The sequence below is a fragment of the Atta colombica genome, unplaced genomic scaffold (assembly GCF_001594045.1).
Source record: "Atta colombica isolate Treedump-2 unplaced genomic scaffold, Acol1.0 scaffold315, whole genome shotgun sequence".
Lineage (NCBI taxonomy): Eukaryota > Metazoa > Arthropoda > Insecta > Hymenoptera > Formicidae > Atta > Atta colombica.
In genome coordinates, this window is record NW_017259421.1 from 35251 (window position 1) to 59007 (window position 23757).

A 23757-nucleotide genomic window follows, 5' to 3' on the forward strand; every position below is an offset into this window, starting at 1 on the left:
ACGGCTAGATTTCCGGTCTCGGAGATTAGCCTGGCTTGATATTTTATCTCAATAGCGCGGCTCCCGCCGGCAACAACGGTTTTCGAGGAATTATCTCAGGCGAAGATCAGCCGCTAATTATCGCGAACAATCGGATTTTTAATATAATATCAAAACGTTATAAGTAACGTTGTTAATTAATATTATTTCCGTCCGTGTATTGAAAGATTGTAGGCTAAATAGCGGTACATTTCACGTGTAAAACATATGCCGGAAATTGTCGTAATTTTAACGAAGGACTTTTTGACAAACTCTTTTCTTCGAGATAATTTCAACCACGGTACGGCGGTCATCTCATTTTTATATTTAGTTTTGTCCGGTAGCTATTATTTCCATCGTGCGAGAGTTTTCTAACTATTTTTTCCATTTATGAGATTACGTTTTGCATGAAACCTTTAATAGCTTGGAAATTTAAAAAAGATTTTAGCACGAGCAGAAATTGTATTCGTATAAAAACGATATATCATCTTACTTTATATGAGTATTGTCCAAGATGTGCGGATTTTTCATATTTTTATTTAATATCGTTTAAAATACAGTAATAGAGGAGTTTTGAGAGATATGAGATAATTGTGGAAGCTATTACGTTACAGTACCACACGGCAATTTGCATTCTGAAAATTTTTACACGTAATCGAGCTTTCCTCATGTTTATCCGTTACTATCGCGAAGATTGGCCTTTCATATCAGTTTACAGTGGGATGAACAAATGTAAATATTATATGCGACAGTATGTGAGTTTGTACAATGCTGTATTTTCTGCTCGTACCATTTTTTTTCATGCAGCATGATTATTTCGTGTTTTGCGGGAGCCAAAACGCAGCAGGGAAATCATTACTATTATGTCACGCTTGACATTAATTTAAAAAAAATTTTTACACAATATTTAATTATAGCAGCACACACACAGTTCATTTTCCTGTTGAAATTAATAGTTTTAATTCAAATAAAAAGTTGTGCAGAGTTACAAATATTTTAGCTATATAGGCTTTTATCCTTGTCGCTCATTTAATGCTAAATGCAATTGTGCAATTTACTTGCGTGTAGATTGACTGTTCCTTGTTCATTCTCTCACCGTTCTTCATATTAGACAAATTATGACTATTTAAATTTAATTTAATTAATCGTATCAAATTTTACGATCGATCGCGTTTAATATTAAATGTTCGACGAGAATAGCGGTCATGGACGTTAGACATGAAGGACAAGCCGTGCGTCAACATACATCGCACACGGAATTCAGCGTTGCATCCTTAAATCCGTCCGCCAGAGCGAGATTGCTTTTCGTTCGTTCTTATATAATTATAGATTTCGCGTTTTTCACAACACGCCGGGCAACAACGCCGAGCTCCGTGTCGCGCGATTAATATACGGTACTAATAATTAACGATTAGACGTTAGTTATTAATTATTATTGTTAAATTTATGCCTAAGATATAATACACTCACCTAAGACGTACCTGATGTGATATCTTTGTAAAAATTTCCCTACCACGCCACGAAAGAGAGAGAGACAGAGAGAGAGAGAGAGAGAGAGAGAGAGAGAGAGAGAGAGAGAGAGAGAGAAAGAGACAGACGAGAGAGTGAGTGAGAAAAGATGCAGCACTCTTGATGACGATGGAGGAAAAAACAGAACCCGGTCTGCAGGTTCCTCTTTTATACGATATCCTTCGTCGATGCTGTCGTCGAGCGAGGAGACGCTTTGCGAAAAACATCCCCACGCGAAAACATTGTCTGGGATTTTATGCGAGATGCGCGCATCTCGTATCGAAAATCGCTCTGACGTTTATTCGATACATCCTACCGGACATCGATCTTACTCTCTTCTTTTGCACGAAATATTTTAATTTTTTGATCATTGCACAACGTTTCGAAATTGTAAATGTTTCACGAATTTCTTGAAAAGGAAACAATTTTGGCAGTGAAGTTATAGCAAGAGATAAGCTAAGGATAATAGAGCTTCAAAATATAATGAATTAATAATAAACATGAAACATTGAAGAAAAATGAATTTTGTAATCAAAATTTCATTTAAGAATTAATTTTGTTATTAGTCTTATTTAAGAAAATTCGATTGTAAATTTTGTACTATTTTCGTTCCGCGATGGAAAATAATGAATCAGTAAAAACTTTGTTTTAAGTAATGTAGTACGTCTCGGAAACGCCGGCTTAATCTCAGCGGAAATTTCCAGTGCTGCACGCGATGGTTAAATTTTACCGAGAAATTCCGCACCTGAACGTGCAAATCGCCGATCACCGCACTCGTAACGTGGTCCGTCATTTGTACCGACAATTAAACTGTCAGCTTAATTGCACCTAACGTTTTTCTTCCGGAAAGTCGGGTCAATTTTCTAATTATGCCGAGGTTCATTTTTTTTTTCGCGTGCAAAGGTATGTTATTACCTCATCTCGTCGATCGTTAAACCCGCTTTTGAATAAAGTCGGGAACTTAATTTCCAATAAAGATATATCATATAAAAATATATATATGTTAAATTAAGGGAATTTAAATCTCTTTGATATTTTTGAAGATGTATGTTTAAAATATATTTGGTTAATTTTATCATTGTCATAAAATTTGCAGTTGATTATGAATCATCGTGAGATAGAATTCTATAATTCGACTTGCAAAATAGATATTTTAAATAGATACATGTTACTTTTTTTAGCCTTTTTTTTGTTTTTTTTACTATAACATTTTTGCTGTAACAAATTCGATAAACAATGCCGATTGTTCAATTATTCTGAAAAACAAAAAAGATCGAAACGCCGTGCGCTCGGAGTGAAAATCGAGCCTCAAACGCATTTTAGTGATACACGCGGAAACGCGATACGACGCGAGTCAGCTATTCGAATTTCTCTTTGGCAATCTTTGTGTTTTCAATTCGCGGTCCGAGCGATACATATCTATATGTATATGTATCGCTCGACGAACGTGACATCAAACGACAATAAATACAAGCGAATAAAATAAAGCAGCTGTATATATGTGATAATGCTTCTCCGCTTGTTTGCCAAAATATGTAATGGCTGCGAATACTAATTGTAATGAAATATATTATATCGTTCGATTATATGACTCGACGCTCTTTCTCATCACGGCCACTCATTATATCAAACAGGATTTAATAGCAACGGGATTACGTGAAATTACGTCATGCATGATCATTACAGTCATCTGTGTAAATGCATACGGTATTATCGTCCGATGCCAAATGTAATCGCTGCAACAGTTACTAATTCTTTTATCTTAAAATATCAGATATTGTTTATGAATCAGATATTGTTTTCGTGTAACGCATATTGTCAAATCACGCAGATGTTACGTTTTCTAAATGGGACACATGGTATGTCCCATAAATACACGTCTAGTCATGTTGCGGTGACTACTGAGAGAGATATATAAAAAAGATACTCTTCTCTAGCCTGTATCATTTTCCATTCATTGAATTATTTAATCATATTCGCGTCCCAGCGTGCATTTCTCGCATAAGTCACTCCTCGCTCGTCTTGCCCGTCTTTGGCTTACACGACCTTTCGTCCGTGAGCGAGTCACTTTGGTACACGTGTTCGTGGAAGGGGACCGACGCGGACGATGACTACCAATGATAGTCGATGATCGGCTTACTCTCCGAGCACGGATTGACGCTACCACACCACTTGGTCTCCTTCAACGGCGGACACGGTGCGCCACCCCGACGCGGCTTTATCGTGATTTTCCGCGTCCTCTGTGTCTCGCCTACCCCGCAGCTGCGACTACACGCGCTCCACGGGCCCCATTCGCCGACCTTGCAATCTCTCGGTGCACCTGAAATCACGAATGCAATTATTCCGCTCGAGCGGATGAGCGAGTTCATGTCTAATCTCGTAACGTGCAGGGAAATTCTCGAGGTAGATAACCACGATCTTCGTGGAATAGGTGACCGCAATGAAAATCGAGGAAATTTTCTACATTTAAATTTTCCTCAAATAATCCTTTACAAAATTTAAAAAAATATAAATTCTTTCGAGGACTGTGAAATGTATTTTTATTATTTGAGATAATCTAGTTTACAATTAGTTAAAAATTTGAAAATTCAATTTAGATTGTTCCGATTTTTTTTTTTTTTTGGATTTAGCAGCTGAATTGAAATGCGAAATTAAATTTAGTCGGATGAATCACAATAGTTATCGATATTAATTTATCATTTAATAAACGGATTTGTAATCTGATAATTATTATCAGCTTGAACAATGTATGTAAGAATTTCGCACAAGAAAAATCTACATCGATGAAATAAACGGAAATCGGAATAGTGGGCAAATGCGAGAGAGGAGAGTACAGAGTGGACGACAACGTGAATGGATGAGACGGGAAAGAGCGCGAGCGGGAGAGGAAGAGTGCGGAAGCGTGCTTTGATCATTTACGCGGGAAATATGGCTATTGAGGGCGCTCGGCTTTTGCATTAGCTATCGTCAATAAAAAACTTCACCGAGGGTTTGTCCGGACCTTCCGTGCATCGTATCGTTTAAAGAGTTAATTAGAGGCTCGATTAGATAGCAAAAGCAAAGGTTCTACGAAGGTTTCGAAAAATATTTTGAATTATGTCCGTATAATCATTCGCCAGTTTAGTGAAGAGCAACAAGATAGCTATCGAGCGATAGCGTCAGCGATATAAAGTATCGCTTGTTACATTATTCATATATTATATCATCTCACTATATTTTGCTACGCGAACAGAAGCCGGCTTTGCAAGATAATATTATTCTAAATTAATTAAATAGAATCGGATAATGTTACGCTCGAATCCGATAATGCTACGTTCAAAGGTCTATTTTTTTTTAATCTAGTGTATTGTACTAGTGTTTTAGAACTTAAAGTGGTATGATCTATTTGTTTGATATTTGATGAAAGCGAAAAAGAAAGTTCAGTGCAGTTTAGTGCGCGCACACACACACACACACGCACACGCACACACACGCACGCACGCACGCACGCACGCACGCACGCACGCACGCACGCACGCACGCACGCACGCACGCACGCACGCACGCACGCACGCACACAAGAATGAAAACAGACTTTCAAATCCAATAATGGATCCGATGAGGATCATTGTTTTCATAACTTATAGGTGAAAAAATATATAAGTAATATATTATATTATTAATTATATTTTATTATTATTAAAAATATAAAACTTAGAAATAACAAAACTTAAGATCAAAATATCAGATCATATGAAAATTTGTGTTATACTTACGTGTTCTAATTCGTTTGCCTTTAGATGTCAATCCGTGATGTTTCATCCTGAATCTATGCTGACGCTGATCCATCGAGTTGGTCACGTTGTTCGCGAATAAGTAGCCCGTTACTCGTGTATTCAAAACGTCCGATACGTTGGCAATCTTCCTCTGGATGTCCTCATAGATTTGCGCTTTCTGCGTCTCCGCTGTTTGCCTATACGTTTGATAATACGGCCAGTCGGACTTCCCTGTCTCGCTGTACCTCGTTTTACCATCGAGGACGATTTTCGATGTTCGCGGTATCGCGGTCGCGGTATACCTCGGTCTCTGCAGAGAGTACGACGTGGCGATGCTGTTGATGATCGCCGCCTTGTTGTCTCGCGGGATGTCCGTCACGATTTGTTGGCCGCTGCCGGTCGTACTCCAATATCTATTATCAGAGAATTAAAAGATGAGATTGAGAGGAAAATTGAGGAAGTGCGAATGTTTTCAGACAAAAGTAAAGAGTCTAAATTAGAATAGCAGAGAATATAAATTAGTTAATTAAAATAAAGGAAATTGAGAATTTAGTTAAAGGACCGTGAAATTCAAAGATTTGAAATTCACGAAATTTTCGAAACTTCTGTAATTAACTGCGGTGCAATTGAAGGTATACCGCTGTATGCGATAATTTCACGCAGTGTGTTCTCCATGATTATTAACATTAATATCATTGGTTATGTTAATGTCATTCGAATACAATTGTTCTTGTTTCGATGCGCGTATTTTGATGGATCGAACGTATCGAATGCTTTAACACGAATCGATGGAATTTCCATTACTGTTCCGTCCATACACTCGCAATCAATACTCGATGAATATACATGCCGGTCAATGTGGTGCAGCGGAACGCCACAGTGTAGACAGCATCTAGACAGTAATAAGTTGGACGAGCGTGTTAGGTAGCAATTACTAAATGGAACTGGCCAGGTATTAGTGGCGCTCTGAACTTGTCGGACCCCATTTGCTGAACATGTATGCATTACTTGTATAAAGCCGGAGTAATGCCTGCGCATCGCGAGATGAAGTTGTTAATTAATTATTCCCAGGACAATAAAATTCGCTAACTCGTAAATAACAAAAATGGTCCATGCTCATATAGTCGATTTGTCGACAAATTAATTCAACCAATACAATTACAGCAACGATACAACTTATGCTTCAATTATAATGGCAAATGAATAAATGAGATAAATTTGCATATAACGACTGTATGTTAATGTGGTCTTCGTGAAAAACAACATTTATTCGAGAAAAAATATTCACGATTGAAATGTTATAAAAGAGCGCTGTTATAAATATATATCATATTTTAGATTAGTCACATTTTAAAGTATGACAATAAACATTCAGATTTAGAGCGAAGAATAGTAAGGAACTTACTAACGTACGTATATTACTTTATATTTTTTTGTGGTATGTATATTATATTAATTATTATAAAAGATTCGATTTAATCTGTCGATATCTATGAAACTGTTAAAGTTATACATGAAACATTAAAAAAATTCCTTCAACAGGATTACTTTAAAATGATTTTTAGTGTGATGGAATCATATATATCTCCTGTGAAATTTTAAAGAAGGAAAAAGTACTAGAATTTTTCAAATGTAAATTTCTAACAAAAATAGCACTTGATATCTGAAAAAACGAAAAAACTATGATATTAAGAGTTTATCTTCAATGCTATGACCGCAATGAATTTTAAAAAATCGTCTAGGGAAAGTATTGGATGAAAACTCATCAAAAAATTTGAGAATCCTTTCTCCCTTTCAGAAAATTTCATAGAGGACGAGTTCCATCAAACTAAAAATAATCTCAAAGTAATCCCATTGAAGGAGCTTTTTCAATTTTTCGTCTAACTTTAATAGTTTCCGAGATATCAACATGGACAGATTGATCGAACAGAAATCGATACTCTCTCGAGACAATTTTCAAAAATTCATTGCAGATATAATAATATAATATTGAAGACCTTAAATATTATAGGTCATTAGACTCGTTTCTTCGGGATCTATTAAGTGCCATTTTTCGGAGATTTACATTTGAAAAATTCTACTATTCTTTTCCTTCTTAAAAGTTTATAGGGAATGAGTTTGGAAAGGAAGTTCTATAACACAAAAAAAAATTATCTTAGAATAATCCTATTAAAGAAGCTTTTTTAATTTTTCATCTAATTTTAATAGTTTTCAAGATATCAAATTAAATCGAACATATACATATATTATTTAAATATTATTATTTAAATATTCAATTTCTGAAAAAAAATAATTTTAATAATTTTAATAAATATTCATTTTTTGAATAATTCTAAGTAAATATTTACTAAATGTAAATATATTTATTTCTTACAAAAACCATTAATTTGATTCAACTATTATTTTTTTATTGAATAAGTATTTATTCACTATAAATAAATGTTTGCTTAGTATTATTCAAGGAAATATGTATTAAGATTTAGTAAATTTTTTTCAGTGTGGCAATTCATTTTAATATCTGAAGATTCATTGTTATTCGTTAGCGCATTTGGGATAGTGTTCCGATTAGACAATCTTACCTAAGGTACTTTTTCGATTTTCGTAACGAATTCGTTGAGGGAAAATCGATTCTTGTTATGAATCGTCTCTACGAGTGGTCGCCGTAGTTCTCTCCGGTACGTGCGCTTCAATGAATCGAATTTAGCTGACTGGTGGCGTGTGGACGCGCGAAAACAATTTCGAGAATTGATTTACGGTTGGCATGTGGTACACATAAGAGAGACAGAATCAAGGGGTTGTTGGACAGCAGTTCCAAAACTTGCGTTTCACACAGGGAGAAATTCATCGTACTTCTCTTTCCCTTTTTCTTTCTCTTTTTTTTTTCTCTCACGATTCTGTCAGTCGTAGAGAAGTCGTTCTTCATGTATTCGCGCCGCAACGAGATTTCATCGAGAACGTTTATTCTCATTCGATACAGGAAACTACGTCTCTCGGTGCAGACAGAACTGGCATTACTGGTCCGTGATATTTGCGATTCAATTACTACAATTCGCAACGAAAATTTGCAATTCCGAATGCAATCGATTAGAAAATTCCGTTTAAGTATGTTATTACGAATTCCGATTATAATTTGTGACCCAATTAAACAATTATGCTTTGCAATATGTAGGCAATGCATATGCAATCGGTACACATCAGTTCGTGGCAAAGCTACGAGACTAAAATTGTCTAATTATCTCAGTTATCCTCTAATTACAAATTTCATCGATCCACTTGCAGCAAACAGATAGATAAGATAAAATAATTCCGTACGCTTTCATAAGTTATTTATCAAGAATATTTTGTTAATAATTACGACGATTACCCGAACGTAATCCTATATAAGTCGTGTGTAATACTGATAGTCTCATTGGTATTAAAAATATGCCGGCGCAGCATGTTTAGCATAATCGTATTTTCTGCGATAATTTGCATGTATGCAGATCTGGTATAAGTTTACTTTTTCCTACGCTTTAATATTCCTCTAGGAAGTTCTGAGCGGTTGGCCGCTAAGCTAAGAACCGAGCTTATAGGTCGCCATAACTTTTTAATTAAACTGACCTACCATTATTCTATGCTATTAACCAAAAAACCTAAATGAACGCACGAACCTTATTTAATCTTTGCGAAACTTGCTACTTGATTGCGAACGGAAAATTTATCGTTTTAACACTGCGAATATTTCCGAGTTGCGTTCGATTAAACATCCAATGTTAACAATTCAATCAATCGTCGTGCCTGAGATGTGGAACAACTCATGGAATTTTACAATTGAAAGGAAATAGAACTATATTTGGATCTAATCGACGACATTTTCAACTCGATCTTCATTATACTCTACCGGGTTCGTGTAATGACATCGTCTATGTCGATTATGGTCACGTTGCGCGTCTACAGGAAGTTTGGCGAAGTAGGGTAAACAGTATATAGTTGTTGGCAATCAGTATAGTTATGGGCGTGGGAGAAGCACAGGAAATTGTCTTCGAGCGTTATTACCTTACTTCGTAACAAGAGAACATCTTTTGCGGAAAGCTGAGATATAACTTCTCTAATCAATTTTTTTAAAAGAAATTAGCAGAAATTAGCTAATATATTTCCGATCAAAAGTGCATTTAATTTCTTAAAATCAAAGCCAACAATAAAAAAAAAGAAATACAAATTCCTATAAGCCGTTTCATTTTCCGAACGATAATATATATCCGCTTGTTTGAGGGTCCCTTTATTGCCGCTTGCTTTATATCGATTTCCATTCTTTAGGTGAGAAAAGAACATATTTGTTGCCATCGCGCCTCAGTAGATCCAAAATAACTTGGTTTGAAGTTGCTCCGTTATCGCGGGTGCTAAAACGTATTGTGAGTCGTTAGACTCCATACAAAATCGTAGTCATTTTATAACCGTGGTGATAAAGGAAAAGTTATAATACGTGTGTTCTTAAGTTTTGTCAAGCAAGCCAGGCTCTTGATAATGATGATAATATGTAAACGCCATCATCACGGTAATTTGCGCTCTTATGAGGATGTCGATCGCAATATTAACGACGCAGTGATTTATTTTAACGTCGTGCTTGTTGGAATTTACAAGCGATGGACTTAATACGCGGGAGAACGCGATACAATGGATGTCGGTGAATTAATTGCGCGCTAATGCACTTGCATTTGACGACAGGGGGATTTTGAGCGTTAATGCATGTTATTTCGTTGTTGGTTCTGAATTTTAGTTTCATTGTACCTCGTTACGTATTTGTTCGCGATATGCATAATATGCATTATTTTATAAACCGTTGTTTTCGCCGATATATTTTTTTAACCGGGCATGAAACATAAATTGCGGTATTGCGAATTTCGTAACAAGTTTTTTTCTGCGAATAATTTATTTTCAGTTCGTTTGGATTATTTCGCTATAAATTAATAATTCGCGTTTTTGCTCGTTGTATAACTCGGGAAAATCCGAAGTGCAATCAAGACCAGAAAAAAGAGCAACTCGAGTTTCCGGGAATATTCAAGAGATACATAATATTGCTCAATATGAGTGGAAAGTATGGTGGAGATTTTCCAACATTACGACAGTAATAGCATTTACATTTTGGATTATGCAGGTTGTTTCGTGAGTCCGTTCGCGCGGATTATCACAGAGCTCGTGCGAGATATGGAAAAAATGTTTTAGAGAACATCATGTCACACACACTTGAGTGCGAGCATGGCATAGCAGGCAGCGTACGAGATTGCTATGCCAGAAATCCTGGGGTTCAATCCCAGGCAGAACCGAAAAATTTTCGTATGCTCGTAGCTCCTCTCGGCAGGCAATGGCAAACCACCGAGAGTATACTTGTCATGTGCATTTCTATAATAAACAAAATTGTTGTTCGAAATCGATGTTGAACTGTAGGTGCCTTATGACTGTGTACAATTAGTGTGCACACCACAGGCAGATGATAAAAGTCATCATCCTTTCGGAGGATTATGGACAATGGAGGAGGAAGCTGTCACACACGCACATGTATGTACAACAACATACATGTAGATGTACATACATGTGTGTTTAATTGAAAATCGCACCTTCGAGAAAAGGGAGACAGAATTATTCGTTGCGATATCGTTGTAGATATTTCAGCACATTATTGGACATTGATAGATTAAGATACGCAGAGGCAGGCTATCTTTCGGACGAAACGAGCATCTTGGGCGAACGAATTTTAGTTTAGTTTTTTTGACCTCGCGTGCGCCGCTGAAAAATGCGCGCGTGAAAATAAATTGCCGGTGGCGGAAAATAAATTACCGGGCGCATTACGATTGCCGCGTGTTCGCGACTCTCCGTATCGTTGGCGAAGGTAAGAGGCAAAAGGGATGCAACGGGCGATACCGCCTAGGCACGTCGTTCGTTATAGTTACTTCTTGTTACATTCACTCTCCGTTTATCGCAGTAAATTCATTGGAACGTGCCGTATGCCAGTTCACAAATGGCATCACCACATCGGTGCAATGGGGATTTATGCGGTCGTACATGCCTTTTGCGGTCTGTATGCGGCTATCATTCTCCGCTAATTAACTTTATGATTGCGCTAAAGGCGTAAACGCACATATGAGTTTAGCATTATTGAGTTCGTGGGAATCTAAAGTGTCACGATATTTCAATGCGTGATAAACGTATATTATTCTTTAAACGTTTGGTAAGCTTCATTCTCAATTCGTTCAATTACTTCTAAATTAAGTGATTTCACTGATAGTATTACATTCTTATAGTATGATATGATACTGTTATATTGTTATACGGAATGATACTGATCCTGGGATTTCGAATCTTTTCTGCTTCGTAAGAAAACTAGAGGAACAATAACGCGAAAAATGCTGTTTTCGACTTCAAATCTATATATAGCTTTTCGCATTGTTGATCTCATAATACAACAGATTTTGCTTCTCTCGATCTCTTTCTTTTCATACACAAAAATTCACCCACATGATATGATAACCGTTGAGTTTAACGTTGCTTTTGACAAGTTTGCATAATATAACTTGACAGATTTTTGACGAAAAATCGTCACTTATTGGTTGAAGATTTAACTTAAGCAAAATAATCTTTTGTTATAATGTTTTACTCAGCGTTTGTAGCTTAAATTCGAATACGCTTGCAATTGAGTTCATTATGACAATATTGAGTTTACTATAATGTTAATTCTGACACACGTTTCTAGCATTTAACAAATAAATATAATGATACAATAGGCGAAAAAATGTTTTCTCGTTGAAATAATACGAATGATGAAGCATATTTTTTCCTTTTTATTTTATTTTATATATTATTTGTATATTTTAATGGCCATCATATGTGAAATTGAATGCATGCGTAAAAGCGTAGCATTGTTTTTATTTTTAATCTATTTTACTCTATTTTCTCGCGCCATCAACAATTTGTTAAACTATTAATTTGTTTATTTGTGTAGTCATATCTATTGATATTATACCTATTTGTGATTTGTTTCACAAAATATTATAAAATATTGATGTCGAAGAGAGAAAAAAACGTGCTATTAATGGAAATTTTTATCGAAACAGTTACAAGTTGTTTTCATGAAAAGAATATAATATAATAACGTGAATACACTATACCAAAAAGCGCACAATATGTGGTTTCGGGCGTAAAAATTTTTAGCTAAATTGAAATTGCTGAACGAGATTTAGCTTTTATCACTAATACGCAGTTACTGTTACGTATCGATGTTACATTTTGGAATATCCAAAATCAATTTGTGTGTGAATATGCATAATTGCAGAAAGATATTTGTCATTATTTTTTAAATAACACTATTGTACATCAAATATGTATATCAAATAAAGTTTAATAAAATAGAAGAACAGAAATATCATTTCTACAAAATAAACATTAATTCTCTATAATTTTCAATAACAATCCTACAAAGATACAGCAGGAGGAAGTATACAATTTTATTTATTATATCGACAAACTTTTCGCAAAATTAATATCTGATTACGTTTCTCGAAGAAATCAGCTCAATGGCTGTTTCAGTAATGACATATAACATTATTGTGGCCGCGTTGTTCTAGTGAAACGACCTTTGTCCACGAGTCCCGAACTAGGAAATGACCACGATGCTTCGGTCGTAAGATTTAATCTATTAAGACGAAGAGCAGGAAAATAGAAAGATCGGAGGGTCTCATCCCAAACTAGGACAGCAGCAGTATCTGCGACAGCCTCGAAGGCACAATAGCAATTACCAGAAACGATGATCGCTCCTTGCCGAGTGGCCAGATAGCGTTGAATGGAATCGAATCTGCGGTAACGTTCCGAAGAGATTGGCTCGGCGCGCGGAAAGGAACGGGCGGGCTACACAGATCGATCTCGAGTGTCATCGAACGTAAGCTTTATCGATCTTGGCGGAGCCAAACGCGTCAGCCGGATATTGGACGGATAAGGATACGAGAGGCCTATAAAGCGAACGCGGTCGGTCTTCACGCAAAGTGCACGCGATCAGCTGCTGATCGTGTGTATCGATTCGATCGCCCTCCGAGGCGTTGATCTTCTGTACCGACTTTGACCGGTTAATACATAAATTATCGTGTTTTCGTTTTATAGATATAAAAAAAGAGGCACGAAGAATGCATGGTGCCTTGAACTACTAAAGGTATCTTTCACTTTTTTTGAATGACAGAATCAATTTTTCTTGAACGTAATATCTAGTGATTTGAATACATTCTATGTATTATAGTTAGAAGAATAAAAAAGTGTCGTTATTATTTCCTTTTGATTGTCAGTTTGAATTTTATGATATAATTTTCCTGATTTCGGAATTAGATAAAAAACAACATAAATGGGATTTTTATTAATAGTATGATTAATTAAAATATGTGCGATCACATTTGGCAAATTATAGATTGGAATTGGCTTGAACATATTAATATAATTATAATTGTAATATACGTTAATAAGAGATACAATAGCAAAGATATAACAGCAACTAATGACACATTATAAGAAAACGATAATCTGATAAACATGTAATTTAATATAAAAATTGTCTCTAGTGTCTTTTTTTTTAACACAATATCTTTTTGGAGTCGCTGTTTTTCTTATATAGATAAATATTTTTTCGCCATCTGTAATATTTCGTACGACGTTCGATTGGCTTTACGAGAAAATGTCCCCTCTATTTTCCCAATTTCGTAAGACAGCTTGATCGAAATTGGAGGTCATGAAAATCTCGCCCAGCATGTCCGTCCCGGCAAAAGTAAAACAAGTATAAAATGTAGGAGATGATATAACAGGGAGTGGCGCGTTATAACGTTATTTTCAGGCTCCTCTCGTATGTTTCTTGCTGTCGTATAGTGTCGATGTTTTCCGTCGGCCTGATATTACCGCAAGCTCCGGCCGGATATTACAGCGAACTGCCGGATACTGTACGTATCGTAAAAATTGTCGCGAATCAGTGACATCCGCGAAAAGTAGTATTGTAATCAGCTATCAGATGTTAATATGTGTATGCGTCTGACTGCTCCGGATACAATATGAAAAAGCCATTTGGCTATTGAGAAGCTTTTATCGCACATTTGAGTTTTTAAAATTCAACTAGTGTGAGTATATAGAGAAATAAAGAGAAAAATAAATATATGAAAATAAAAATAATCGCGTTGAAAAATAATAGCTTGAATGCATGCTAATGTTAGACGATGGAGTCTTATGCTGATTGGAAACATTGTTTATGATGAAAATTTCCTTAATTGTGCTTTAAACGTGAGGAATAATCACATATTACGTTAAGCACTTTCGTTACGTAGAGGGGCGCTAATTAGGATACATGTGAGATGCTAGCCGATTTCCGATAATACTGTGAGATCGATGGTATCATGTAGTTCTGAATGTATCTTAACGCTTTCCGAAGATTTCTAATGATATAAATTATTTGTTAATTTTTCAAACAATTTTTATCTCCCTAGAAATGCGCCTTTCAGGGTATATGTATGAAATTCTGGCCAATTTCTGACAGTCTTCTGCGAAAGTTAATTTTTTAAACAATTAACAAATAATTTATGTCATCAGAAATCTTCGGAAAGCGTTAGAATACATTCAGAACGATAAGTACCATATATTTTGCAGGACTGTCGAAAACCGATCAGCGTCTCACACATATATCCTGAAATGCTTTTCTCCGGTAATAAAAATTGTTTAAAAAATGAATATATGTCTCCTTAAAAATATCTTTCATGGCGTTAAACATTGTTTAAAAAATTGATAAATAGTTAAAATGATTAGAACTTTTCGGAAAGCGAATACATTCAAAACTATACGAAAAGTATCATAAAATTAACAAAACTCTTGAAAATCATATTGGGTCTTATCTTCGTTCTCGTTAAGATCATTTTTTATGGAAAAAAAATGTTTAAAAATCAAAATAACAATGTTAGGCGTCAGAACTCTCTATAAAACTATGTATCTTTTCAAATCCTATAAAGAACTAGAATCTTCTTTAGACAAAGTTAGTGCTGTGTAAATCTGGCGTCTCGTTTTGAATTTTCTCTGCTTTAATGCCGTAACTATTTATTTATCCTATCCTAGAACTGTAAAACTATTGAAAATAAACTCAGAACTCTCAATATTTAATGAGTTTTCAAGTGAGACGTCAGCTTCACACACTGTTATGCATCGTATCGGTGATTGATTAATCAAAGCTATAAAATTCAATGCGCACGCGGCGAAAGTATCGAAGTTATTTTAATTTTCAAATGGTAAGAGCGCGATTAAAATTAGCTTATTATTAATTTGTATTGAACTTGAATTTAAGTCCATAATTGCATTTAAACATATATTGATTGTAATAAATTATTAGAGAATTTACATTAGATATATTTAATAATTTTTACTGTTTACTCGAATTGATTTTTCTAGACATTAATTCTGTAGATATTATAACAAGGAAAAAAGAAACTAATAAAATAAAATTGTAACAAGTAAAATGATGACATTATTCAAGTGTAAAATTTTTATTCAAATTTTTTTGTGATGTTCATATCTCCACTTGGCTGATGAAGATCGAAATAAAATATGTAGATATAATTCGTATTATAAAAATAAATTAATATTATGGAACAGAGGAAAATTATAATCTCGTTTAATTCATTCATCTATTGTTAATTTGGTTTTATATCATTTGAAATATTTATATACAGATCAATTTATTTTATAAAATGTGAAAAGAGTAATAAAAAAAGTTTGTTGTACTACATTGCTCTAGGTTTTTATAAATGGGTTATCTATGTAATACATATTTAAAATTTACTTAATGAGTTATCAATATCATGTAATTGTTATAGAGCACATAATATATGAACGTAAGATAGAAAAATTTTTTGTAGAAATAAATGATGAATTTATAAAATGGTAAATCATACGTCTGTAAAAGCAGTTATGGACCTTACTTGCAAACTTTATACGTGATATCATTAGCTAACTTTGATCGTTTATAACTTGAAAATTATCGTGACCTCAATGTTTTCATATTAAGATTTTCATATTTCAAGGATTTCAACTATCATTAATTCTCAGAATATACATGTATTAATTACATAAATAAGATGCATCACCAAAATTCGGACAAATTTCAATTTAAATTTTCCGCTATATTGTGCCTCCGTCAGAGGTTGTTGTTGGCATTCGAGAAAGCCTGATGCTTCTAGTAAACAGTCATATTCTCAAAATTGCTGCGATGTTGAAATTAAATACGGAATATAATTGAAGAGTTGCGATCATCGAAGGCCTTCGCGCTAGGCGCTCAGCAACGGAAATAATTCTTTGGATACCTGAGATAAATCATTTATTTGTGGCAAAATATACGGCTTTAGAAGAGTCCAACGAAGGTTCCAGTATGTCAGCGAGAAAGAGTCACTCGAAAGAACGTACCGCGAGGTCGTTGAAAGAGCTCAAGCGCTGATTTCGGATGACCCAGAACAATCGTTGCAAAAATTAGCATCTATTGTTGGTGTACGCGAGCCAACAATCGAATTGCCGAGAAGGATTTTCGATACAAATCGTACACATTAAAGATGCTCTCTGAGACTGCCAGGACAAGCCAAGTTGCTCGCCTCGACTCCCATTTTGGCCTTCTAACAGTCCAGATTTAAATTCTTTGGACTATTACACATGGAGCATAATTGAAAAGGTCACAAACAAATCTCGGCATCCTAATGTGACGTCCGTAAGGACCGCTATTGAAGCAGGTCGGCATGGGTAGCGCTACGTGCGTGTGAACGCTTCAGACTGAGAATAGAATCATTCAAATTAGTGAAGGATATCGAATAATTGTGCTCTACAGGGATCTCCCAAGTGTCATAAAAAAGATTTTTCGTAATATTTAATTTTTCATTAAAACTATTTTGTTTGAAGAAATTGTTCCGGATTTTGGTGACGCATCCTGTACATGATAGTGAAGCCTCTTGTACAAAGAAATCAGTATATATACCCAACACTAAATTATTTATGTTATATATGAATTATGTGTATGTGAATATTAATTTCTTGATTGCATTAATTAAATTATTGAAAATTTTTTTTTATAATTTCCGATAATTTATTTTTAATTATGATAAAAGTCCGATGGAAGTTATCTCGGTGATAGTCGATAAATAATTATAAAGTCGAGGTCTCATAGGGCATTTCCCTGCGAAATATATTTGAGAGTACAACTATAATAAGACGCAAGATCATATATATATATATATATATATATATATATACGTAATATCATAATAAAGTAATAAATTTGTGTTTAAATTGGTACAAACAAATGAGGATTATACGACTTCTACAAATGCATAATATCGTTATTGATAATCAATGTCGGTTGCATCATAACCAATCTGACTACGTTTTGCGATAAATTGCATTTATAGCTCGGGGGTGACTTCGGTTGGCTTTTCCGTTCAATATTAATAAACAAAACGAAAGAGAATATTACTTTCGTCGCGTACAATATACATTCTGTGACCATCAATTAACTTTTCTTTTTGAAGTAAATTACATTTTTTATATATATCAATTCCTATAAAAGAAAAATGACGAAAAATGATTATATATACAAAAAATTACAGTTATTTATATACGTATAATTAGTTCCGTTTTGGAAAGTAATTTTGATTTTTAATTTTTATAAGAATTTTAAAGAAAGCGCTAATTATAATTGTTATAATTAGATTAATTATATTTTAATTAAAATAGTATAGTATTTATTATTAAAACTACGTACATTATTAAATTGAACTTTAACAAGCCATTTAATTATATAAATTTTATCTTGAATTGGTAATATTAATATGATGATCATTTGTTATTTTATGATCTCTTAAATGAGAGATTTTATTTCGGATTCGAAAATTTTATTTCTACATAAACATTTTATTTCTACGTAAGAAAGTGGTTTAAAACTTGCCTATAAATTCTTTTTAAACTTTTATTCCCGTGCAATTGGGACAAACGGTGTTAACAGTAATTCACAGTTTGCACTTTGCCGCGCGTGTGTATTAAGAATAAAATGTAAGTAATTTTATTAGGGCTAATTGAAGAAACTTGAAAAATGTTGTCAGGGCGATATGGAGAAAGTGGAAAGTCGTGTTTTCAACGGATGAGTTTCCTTCTAAAGGCATAGCAGGACATTTTCGTTCTATTATCGCGTAAATGTCATATGGAATTGTCAAATGTCACGGAGTAAGTCTGGCGATTTTTCCGAGTGTCGAGTAAGGACGACATCGTGAGAAGAAGACTCGCGATCTTCATGCAATCCTCCGCTCCGAGTTCTCCATCGTAAAAGTTAAAGAGAGAAATGGAGCGAGAAGGTGCATGTTAGAGGGACAGACGAGAAATCTCGTAAGGGCATGAAGGGGCACTGCTGGAAGGCACAGAAGAACGATCCGAGTTCGTGTTATAAAAGAGAGTGGTAAAAGGCTGGATGGATCTAGTCACAAGACCTTTCATAAAGTCAGAGGAAAGTAAGAGCGTCCCGAGAGGAAAGGTCAATACTTTGGTAAGTGACAGTATTGGTCATTGCAATGGAAAAGTTTTTGTGAACTGTGTTGCATGTAAATTGCAAAATGCAAGGTAGTGCATTTTAAGTTGGAAAAAATTTATTATAATTTTTAGAATGTTATTTTTTAGCATTTATAATATTACCACTGTAATTTGTTTTATTTTCTTTTCATATCAGATTTTACATTTCACAAATGATTTAAAATCGAGCAAGTATTTAAAAGAACATTTAAAAGAGCATTACTCATAATAATCAATATTCAGTACAAATAATAATAATCAATACAACAGTCATTATCTAAATTCTAAAGTATGAACTCTCTTTCTTCTTGAGTATTATTTTTATTATATACTCGCGTAGACTTACTCTCGACAACTATCTGACAGCAGTGCGCATTCATGTTACGAGAAAATTGATCGTTGCATATCATTCTGTCATCATGATACTTTATAATTTTCTACGCAGATATTTGCTTTCTTTTCTTCAAGGAAAAAATAGTAATATATATGCGATAGAATAATGTCATTTTTAAAATTCAATGATATATAGACATGTCATATGATCGTAATTTCTCTAAGATGGAACATGCTTGACGCAAATGCGTCTGCTGAATATATATTTACTTATGCGATCTTCTCTCATCATCCAGAAGAAGACGTTTACTATCTATTCTATAGCTTTGAGTTTATCGGAGAGCTTCGCCTCTGGGTGACATCTCGAAGGAAACTTGAATTAAAACTTGAAGAGAAAGTATTAGGTAGCTGGGTTTAACGAATTGATTCGAACTTTGGAATTTTCGGACTTATGAACCATAAGTTTATGAGATAGATATTTTCGTTTATCTCGTGTCGAACAAAAGTGTTTTTAGAAGATACGAGAGAAAAAAAATACGAAAGAGCCACTACATCATTTATTGTAAGATTATTGCGAGGATGTGGCATCTATTGAATTAATAAAAACGCTTTGGAAGTGAATATTATTTATTTACTGCTTTTTATTTAGTGACTGCTTTCTTCTCTTTCTGTCTTTTTCCCTCTTTTATTTGGAATTATTTCATATCCACTGTATTTATATTTTTCATTAATATATACATGACATCAATATTCTATGTTTCAATAAAGATAACTAACTAAATTTTCTTTAATTAATTTCCTTTTTAATATTTCTCAACTGATTTGATTAACTCATCCAAATTTGAATCAATTCAATAACGGAATCCAAAATGCGAGTGTATAAAAAGAAAGAAAAAAAGGATAATTCTTTGATTTTAAAGTCCATTTAAACGCAGTAAAAGTCCAAAAACGCAGTAAAAAGCGCGACTTTTCATTGTCGGAAGTTCACAAAAAACAAAGTAAAAAGTTCGAGTAAGTGGAAAAACAAAACGAAAAAGGTCGGAGTGGAGGAAACGTACCTGTATTTCTGAGTGTCCATTTCCCTTCGTTCTTCGGCTATGGCTTCATTTAGGTCCCTGTTCGGATCGATTCCTCTGGGAGCCTCGCTGTTCGCTTGCAGATTGTCATTGCTGACGAATTCCACCTCGACTTCGTCTTCGTGATACGATTCGGTCAGGGTGTACTCGCGCAGCTGAAACAGCAACACAGCGAGAACGCTTTCAATCAGAAGTTCGATACCGAATAAAAAAAGAACATATATATGTCACCAGTTTTCTGCACTGCAAAATATTGAGAAACATGCATATTCATGAAGGGAAATAAACGTGCTCTTCGAGAATTCATAAACGTTTCATTTCGTTTCACTTGACCTGCATGTGCACGGTATGTGGATTATGTTCGAGGGATGATAATACACTTTGCGCTTTTAAACACCGGTAAGCGGATTTAAGAGGAACACTTCATTTCCGAATATCTGTGATATTTATTACAGTATACATATATAAAGTCCGAAGCTTTTCCGATTTTATAAATTATAAAAATTATTTTATACGTTTTCACATATTTGTCCCATTCTCAGGCATAGATATACATAACTCTTGTCGGAATTGAATTAATTAACTTAATTAAGTGCAATTTTTTAAAGATAAACATTACTGTATTTGTGCTTTAAACTAATAAGAAACATCGTAATTTTTATATACAGAAATGGTTCGGATGCACTTTCATCTACAGATTCTTTCAGCAATTTGAAGTGGACTTAATAAAAAATTAAAAACAGGTCTTAAGAACTTCCAAGATTTAATAAGAGATACAACAGGAGGCATAAGAATGTACATCCTGTTCTATTTAAAGATTAAACATTGACCGACCTTCTTCCTTTCCTTTTAAAAGTAACTGAATTTTTCATCGCCATAAACCGAAAGCCCTTCCTTTCCTTTACGATGAATTTTAATAAATGGGAATACAGATATTTGTAATAGTTATCCAGAATTAGACTGAGAATCTTTTTCGACTAAAAATATCTTGACAAAAACACATAATATATAATTTTATAGAATATTTTTAATAACTATAATAATTATTTTTAAAAATAAATTATATGCATGCATTTTATAAAATATTCAATTTATAGTTTTTTCTAGTAAGACAAATACAACCAATTAGGTGAAAACGTATTAAGCAACATTGTCTCGACTTTCTTTCTAAGCATCGTACGGAATGATTGGTGGTAAGGTGCTTTTGTTGCAGTAACGTTACGATTAATCACCCCCAGTGGCCAGCGGGGTACGACCGAATTAAAGCCAATGAGACTTTATGGTGCTTTGCCGGGCAACACTCCACCGTTTTTCTCCGTTTGCCCTTTAGTCTCCAACTCGTTTTTATTTTTCGCTGGAATTTTCGGAACGACGAACTCCTGCACTTAATTCACTGCAGAAAAACGGCATTTTGCAGGCGTGTGAATAGACTGTTTTGTATTTAACTAAAATTTACTGAAATACATTAAGCTTTCGATTAACCTTTCGATTATTTTGTATTTAACCATAACATTAATTGAAATACAACATTAATAAAAGGAAACTACATATTCTGCTAACGAGCACTTTGGGACATTTTTATTCACGTTTCTGTTAATATCGGTCATTTGTTCTTAATGGAGTTTATCATCAGGTTTGTTTTATAAAGATAAATTAATAATATATCGATTTTCTTTTGATTAATAAAAGTTATAACAGTAATAAGTATAGAATAAAAAATAACAAATCTTTTATTTTGTGTGGATATCAAAGAAGTGTGTATCGAATGGATATTAAAAGAATTTATAATCTAGTTGCTTTTTAAATGATATTCATTTTAATCATTGGACATATTTTATTCGATAGATAAATATTTTATTGAATTTATGTTACCAAGAACAATTATATCGTTTTTTTATTTGACAATTTTTTTATAAAATTCTAAAATATGTACATACTTACTTTTTGATGTATCTTTTTCTTGAGATACTATATAATAATATTCTTAATGTTCATATAAAATAATCGAACGAATAAATAAATAATATTTTTTTTTTCATATTCATTTTGCCGAGGTCGTTGTATTGATGATATATTTCAACTTTATCTGCTTGCCTGTGTTGAGGACTTTGAAATTGAAGCAAGCGTTAATTATTGTCTAATTAAATGTCGTGCGTCGAGCGATAGCTTCTAATCATGTTTCGGTAATTATTTCGTAAAATCCCCACGACGGTAGCGTTGATTCTATTCAGGATGCGGATAGAGAGGTAAATCAATAAGGTAGACGCAAACTGGGTAGCACGTTACGTAAATGTTATTTCTCAACTCAGCTTGCTATGATAAAACAATAGCAAACAATATCATATATTTTTAGTAATACTTATATTTTTCGATTTTTTAACGCTACGATTAATTTAGTATTAAAAATAATCAAATCTTTATATGTATAGAAATTATTTCTTGAATAAAAGTATGTGATATGCAATATATATAATACTATTTAATATAAAACAATTTCGATTAAAATGCCATGAAATAAAATTCCATTATTCTGTCATATTTTTGTACAATAATGTAACATTTAATATAAAACATAATTTGCATATTTTAATTTTATTTCTAATTTTTTTTCTTTACTTATAATCGTATTAAAAACTATAATATATTTTGAATTATGAAATATTTTTTCAATTTGATAAATTATTTTAATAAGTTTATTAATTTTTCAGAGAGAAATATATAAAAGAAAATGTCATAAGAAAGTTATAAGACACTTATATGAAAAAAACGATAAAAAGAAACATTATATAAAGAATTTTATGATAAGAAAAAATGGATTAAATGGTATATAATAAATGGTTATAATAAATGAAATGCACTATTTTAATAATAAACTATAATCGAATATACTAACTGCTGTAGGTAACTACTATCTGCGGCCTCTCGTATCGAGAGTTCAAGAGAGAACTCGCGAGGAACATGCTGAATTAATAATAGTCCAATTAATAACTCCTCGAAACCCCTGATGTGGTCTTCCAATTAATCAACGATAACGTACGCCCCCCTCGAGAATATCGAATACTGGAGATTGCTATCAATTATTGAGCGTGATACAAAACATATATCTTTACTGATCGTAAGAATAACGAAAAAATCGTATTATTTGTCACTTTGCGTGCAATCTGTATCGAATTATCAATTACTTGATAATAATCTGTGCATTCGTTTAATCTTTATAATCCGATATAATCCTCGAGAATAAATTGTCGCTACTAATATAATTAATTTTCAAAAATATATTTTTAATTTTATTCTCTTCATAGAAAATATATTATACAATACTATATTTATACGAACTAGTTTGTATTAATTGTGTTCTTACACGGTCTAAAATATGATTCTTATTGGCTATATTTATACCAAATGATTTATACAAACTATAACTAAGGATATATAGTTTCCGTATAATCGGAAAGTTTCTTTTTTTTTTTCAACGATACTCA

The 23757-nt window shown here is 33.5% G+C and overlaps 1 protein-coding gene across 1 annotated transcript in view; it reads right to left on the reverse strand.

Annotated features, from left to right (window-relative positions):
- Window positions 1-2715: 2715 nt before the first annotated feature.
- LOC108690345 (spondin-2) overlaps window positions 2716-23757 on the reverse strand; it is a 172581-nt gene continuing 151539 nt past the window's right edge. The window contains exons 5-7 of the mRNA XM_018197591.1: window positions 20258-20430; window positions 5283-5695; window positions 2716-3847 (exon numbers count right to left, since the gene is read on the reverse strand). Of these exons, the coding sequence (XP_018053080.1) occupies window positions 3639-3847; window positions 5283-5695; window positions 20258-20430 (795 nt within the window). The 3' untranslated portion in view covers window positions 2716-3638. The remainder of the gene's footprint in view (window positions 3848-5282; window positions 5696-20257; window positions 20431-23757) is intronic.